General features: G+C 28.4%; 1 protein-coding gene across 4 annotated transcripts in view; it reads left to right on the forward strand.

The window, feature by feature from the left end:
- Window positions 1–6186, forward strand: part of LOC108693230 (mitogen-activated protein kinase-binding protein 1) — a 49833-nt gene that overhangs the window by 2418 nt on the left and 41229 nt on the right. For all 4 annotated transcript variants that reach the window (XM_018202055.1, XM_018202058.1, XM_018202059.1 and 1 more), the window contains exon 2: window positions 3891–4042. In XM_018202055.1, coding sequence (XP_018057544.1) covers window positions 3962–4042 — 81 coding nt within the window. In that variant the 5' untranslated portion in view covers window positions 3891–3961. The remainder of the gene's footprint in view (window positions 1–3890; window positions 4043–6186) is intronic.

Below are 6186 nucleotides of genomic sequence, written 5' to 3' on the forward strand. Positions count from 1 at the left end.
CATACATACATACATACATACAGGAAATGAAAATAACTTCTTATTTATAACGAATTTATAGTTACAAATTACATTTTGTTGCCTTTTTTTGCCTCATTGGTAACTGCGTTACTATTTTTTTTTTTGGTAATATTAACGAACTTTACAATTACTTTTTGTATTTTTAACCTATTTGTGACATAATTTTTATTTATTCAATCTTCAGTCATTAGATAGTATTCATAATTTTTTCTGATTTCAAAATTGTTTTAATGTCGTAAGATATTAGTACGCTTCTGTGATTAGTTTATTTCTTATTAAATTTAAGATAACCTATTGTTTTCAAAAAGAGAATTTTTGATTGGAGTTTGATATTTGTGTATAATAATATATTAAAATGAATTTGTATATAAATAAAAATTGTCCCAACTGCGCGCCAATTAAAATTTGTCTTAAAACATAATCTTAATTAAAACTGGAATAGTTATGTAACAAATTAAACTGATAGGTAATTTAATGTATATATGTTGATAAGCGTCTTAAAGTATTGTGAAAAATTTATTCTAAAAAATATCAGCCACATAGCAATTCAAGATTGAAAATTTAGGCGTGTATAGATCATATAATTTACTTAAATATTAAGGTTTAGCTCTCTCGAAATGATGAGAGGGAAGTTACATACAATAAATTACATAAAGTTTCATTTTTTTAAAAATAAGTATTTATATCATGTAAATGATATAAATATGATAGAGAACCAATAATCGGTCAAAGTTGTTGTAGATGTTATGAATACAACATATATTCTTAATTTAAATTTAATTATCTCAGATATGACTGTGCGTCGAAACGTTACATTAACCACAATCAATCTGAGACATTAATAATATAAATAAGGTGATAAGATGAAATGTCCCTATATATATGAAATAATCCCCCTAATTTAACAGTCTGAGATAATTAAAGCTAATTAAATTTATATATTTGTATGAAGAATATATATTGTGAATATATATTCATAATATTTAACTTTGGCCGAGTATTGGCATTCTCTATCATATTTATGTATTTCATTTTTTTAGTTTTTTTTTAAAAACCCAATGTTTCTGTAATCTTGAAATCTGTAAAATATGTGATAAATTGAGATATCTATCTCAATGTAGAAGTATAAAATAATTTCTGAAATGCTTAGCTGTCAACTATTGCTGTCAACAGCGCCCTTGCAGTGATTTTTGACAACTAAAGAATATATGTCATTATTTTAGGAATTATTTTACACTTCTACGTAATATATCGGAATTGCTAATATTTCAATTTGCCACATATTTTACAGATCTTAGAATTATGAAATTATGTTTTTAAGGAACTAAAAAGTAAAGCTAGTGTCATTGTTGTTATATTTTGGAGCTTGAGCCCTAGGGCGCTGTAGTAGTTTAAATGGCACTAGGGGTGCCATTTAAAAATAAAAAAGAAATTATTGTAAATAATAATAAACAATTTATTAAAACTGTATAAAGGTACCTTTTCATGCTGATATTCTATGCTTTTTAGTGTTAAAAGAGGTCACGTGATTTAAATTGATGCTTAATATTCGTTAATTTTTATCACGATTTGTTTTGACGCTGAAAATGAGCATCGAGCATCAGCATGAAAAAGCTAATGTGAAAACACAATAAGTACGAGATAAAACCTATAACGATCGAAGCTGAATCTTAAGCTGTTTTATTTCCATGTGAATTTATATATTACGTATGTAGTCATTTGAATTATACCGAATTGATTTTTTGAATTTAAAAACGCAACTGAACTACTGTAATAATGTCACAAATTAAATTGACAAGCATTATATTAGGTGTAGTAAAAAGAAAGCCATTATTTTTCCATTCAATTTCATGCAAAAATAATGGATTTCTTTTTACTAATATATATGATCTTAGGAATTGTTGTTATTATTTTCATGCTATTATTACGTGGATTAGACAAGAACAATTAAAATTGATTCACCCTTGTCTAACTTATGTAATAGTATGGAAAAGAATCACATACATGGACATCACCCGATGAGGTTTGGTATACGAAAAAGATCGAGATAATCACTCAAGTTTCTCTCTGTTCTTATTTTCGCTTAAGTCACATATGGTTTATTATCGCTACTATTGAGATTTGATTTACGTAAATCTAAGAAATCCGGAATATCGATTTGTCATATGTTGATTTTGTAGCAGTGTGAATTCCATTGTTGTCATAACTTTCTAATAAATGTACTTTTTAGAAACGCCTTATATATTGGATGAGGAAAAAAATCCTGGATCGATAAAATATCTCAAAAACAAAGCATTTTTGAGATAAATGTTTCATACAAAAGTAGGTTTAAAATGATCTATTTACTGATTTGATTATATGAATTGATACAGTTTAACTTTATAGCATTAGATTAAGATCACATTGATTGTTTAAAATGGAGCATTAATTTTTTATTCTAGAATCTAGTAGATGGTGTCAAGAGCTTTTGAAAACACTACAATAAAGTTTATTTTCGTTAAGTACTTTGCGAGTTATGAGACTTGAAGATTATAGTATTGCTGGCATTTGTATTACCTAAGGTATTCGTTCGATGACTAAACCTCCTGAATGTTGTTCATGATCTTAATAACGTTTGTCAAAATCAAAGCCATTGGAAGTTATTTTTTTATTTTCATTTTTACATAAAAAAACAAAAATTACAGGAGCAACCTTCAATAGCTTTGATCTTAACATATGATACCAATACCATAATTTTAAGCAACATTTTAGTTGTTGGTCCTCGGATAATACTAATACCAGTGGTACTGTAACTTTCAAACTTCATAACTCGGAAAGTACTTAATGAAAATGAATTTATTATACTGTTTCAAAAAGCTTCTGATACCGATTATTACATTTTCGAATAAAAAATAGGATTTTCAGAAAAATCGGTGTGATACCTTGACCTGATCTTAGTGACGCCACCCAAGATCAAATTGATCAGAATAATAAATAAATAATTTTAAACTCTACAATTTTTGTATATGAAACATTTTTATCAAAAATGCTTTGTTTTTGATGAATTAGATATTTCACCGGTCCGGAAACTTTTTCCTTATTCTATATACATAATAATCCATTTTAAGCAATACAGTCAATTTTCTCTGAAATTATTAATAATATGAAAAAATATTTTAGATGAAAATAGAACGTTTTTGAGGACATATTTTGATGTTATTTTTTTTCTAAGTGCAGGCAAAAAAAGATATGAAAGTCACTTCAGCTTTTTCAAATGGAATTATATGGTATTTTTACATAGTATGATTCCTTTTAATTATTCTGCACATAAAAATATTACGGTAGAAATATCAGAAAATATAGTTTACGAAATATTTAATGTTTTATGTCAAAATGTGCCAGAATAAAGTATAAAATATCTCACAAACTATTGATTTTTTAAATATCTCTATCTTGACTTTCAAATGCAGAATAAAAAAAATTATATTGCTTCATTTGAAAAAAATGAAGAACACCTTCGTATTTTTTTGGCATCTTTATCTAGAAGAAAAACAGCATGACTAAAATACCTCTCAAAATCAATGAACTTTTATCTAAAATACTTTTTCATATCATTAATAATTTCGGAAGAATTATTGACGGAGGATGTATTGATTAAAATGGATTAACCCGTATATTATTGTTGTATTCTAAATTGAGATACTCATACAGAATGAATATGTGAACATGATATAAGGTAATTTATCTTTGTCAGATTTTTACCAGAATCTAATTCTGGTAAAGAGAGAAAGGGGTACTACAGAAAACGAATTATTCATTTTTTTAAATTATAAACAAAATATTTATCCAATTTTTTGTGAAAGTTATATGAAAATAATTTTTTGTTGCAGAGAAATGAAATGAGATCAAGACACTTTTTCAGAAATGGAAACCTAACGGAAGAACCAAATTTGCCGTCATAATGGAACCATTACTTACGAGTAAAGTTCTCCGAGCTCCCAATTTAAAAAGAGGTCAAGAAAATATTAGGATACAAGACAGAGTGAGTAAATTATGAATTCCATTATACACATTATTATACACATTATTGTATACATTTTTCATTATTTGGCCAAGTCTTTTAATAAGTCGAAAATTAACAACAGTCGGAAATAACTATCACCAAACAATTCATTATTTTAATCCTCTGTCTCCATCGTGAGTCTTTCAACAAACAGTTAAAATTTCAAATAGCTGTAGAATTGCGATGGATTAAGGCTGCCGCATACAAAATTCCGCAACAGTGACTCTAAGATGTGAATTCAAGCCGATGAATCAATCAGGATATTGCTTTAGGTTTATATAATCTAATCGAAATAGAAATAACAGTAAATTTATATATATCCATAACCTCGCAATAAAGAAAGAATGAATTTAAAGCCTTATAATAGGATAAATTTACTGCTATTTCTGTTAGAGTACGTAGATCTAAAGCAGAATCCTGACTAGTTCATTGGCTTAAGTTCACGCTTAAGGTTACTGTTACAGAAATTTTGTCTGCGGCAGCCCTAAGACCATGGCACATAAAAAAATTTAAGATGTAAGACTTAAGATATAAGATTTTTTATGTGTCCATGGCACATGAAAAAAACGTAAGGCCATAAGATAAGCAGTAAGGAAATTGTAATTTTAAGCAATAAGCGAATCGATCAATTACAATAGAGATCATAATGCCTAGTTCTGACACAGCAAGCGTCAAGTAGTGGAGCAGGAACCAATCAGCGAGGCAATATTTTTTACGTCATTGTAAATATCGCCTTGCTTTGATTGATTGTTGCTGGATGTTTGGTGTGTCCAGTCTGAACTAGGTATAAGTCTAAGTCTAAATAGGTATTTTAAGTCTTAAACTGTAAGAAACTATAATTGACAAATTATAGTCGAATGCGAGGAGAATAATTTATTATGATTTGTCCATTTCTTATGACTTAAGGCTTAAAAATCTATTGCAGATCCGAGGTGCAGGTTAAAGTTGGCGCAGACAAAATTTCTATAACAATAATCTTAAGACGTGAGCCAAACTTAAATCGATGAACCAATCAGGATATTGCTTTAGTTCTACGTACTCTAACGGAAATAGAAATAGCAGTAAACTTATCCATAAGATGAGTTTTAACCGATTGAAATTCACTTTATTGGGAAGTTACGAAGTAAGTTTACTGTTATTTTCATTTTCATTTGATTACGTAATCTAAAGCATATCCTGATTAATTTATCGGCTTAAGTTTATACCTTATGCATACTGTTACGGAATTTTGTGTGCAGCAAGGAAAGAGTCCCTTAGGGAGAGAGTCGGGGATTCTAACCTAAAAGAGTAGGTCCAATGTCGATAAGGTATAATTGCGATAATCTCAGAACAATCTCAAACTGCGATTGAGACTTGATATGTTCTGCGAACTAATGTGCGCGGTATTATCCCCTATAAAATTTCTCCGCGAATGTCTACAGTTTCAAAGTAGTTTCCGGAAATGATGAAAACGGGAAAGTTGCAAGTCGATTACCTAGGTCCAGTTTCACAACTGACGATTAACTCGTAACTGAGGTTCAACTTATTCACTGTCTCTTTCTAATTTTAGAATTGGAAAAAGATGAGAAATAAGTTGAATCTCAGTTAACCATGAGTTATGAAACTGGATCTTATGCACACGCATAGATCCAAACGCACTCACATTATTGCATTGGATAAGATGAGATAGATTAGACGAGATTATTAACCCTAGTAAGCTATTGTTATTTTTGATTACCTTCCCAGCTACAACCAGGATTTGTGAAACCTTGCAACTTTATCATGCTGTATCTATGGGCGTATTTTTTTTTAGCTCAAAACGTGCGAAACGTGTGAAATTTATATCTTGAAATTAGACAAAGACAGATAAATCAAATAAATAATATTTTATTTTCAATTAATTACAATGTTTCAAAGACATTTTATTGAAAAATTCGCAAAAAATGACTACTTTGGATATAAAATTCTCAAATTTTAAATTTAATATTCAAGCAAAAACTCGTAGGATTTTTTAAATTGATTTTTTTGGACTAACAAAAAAAATACAGTACGAATACAGTATGTCACTCAAAAAAGTATAATTATTTGAATTATCGAAAATCGACATTTTTGAAAAATTTATATATTATATTATATTTATATAT

Source organism: Atta colombica, unplaced genomic scaffold (genome assembly GCF_001594045.1).
Source record: "Atta colombica isolate Treedump-2 unplaced genomic scaffold, Acol1.0 scaffold89, whole genome shotgun sequence".
In the NCBI taxonomy this organism is placed as follows: domain Eukaryota; kingdom Metazoa; phylum Arthropoda; class Insecta; order Hymenoptera; family Formicidae; genus Atta; species Atta colombica.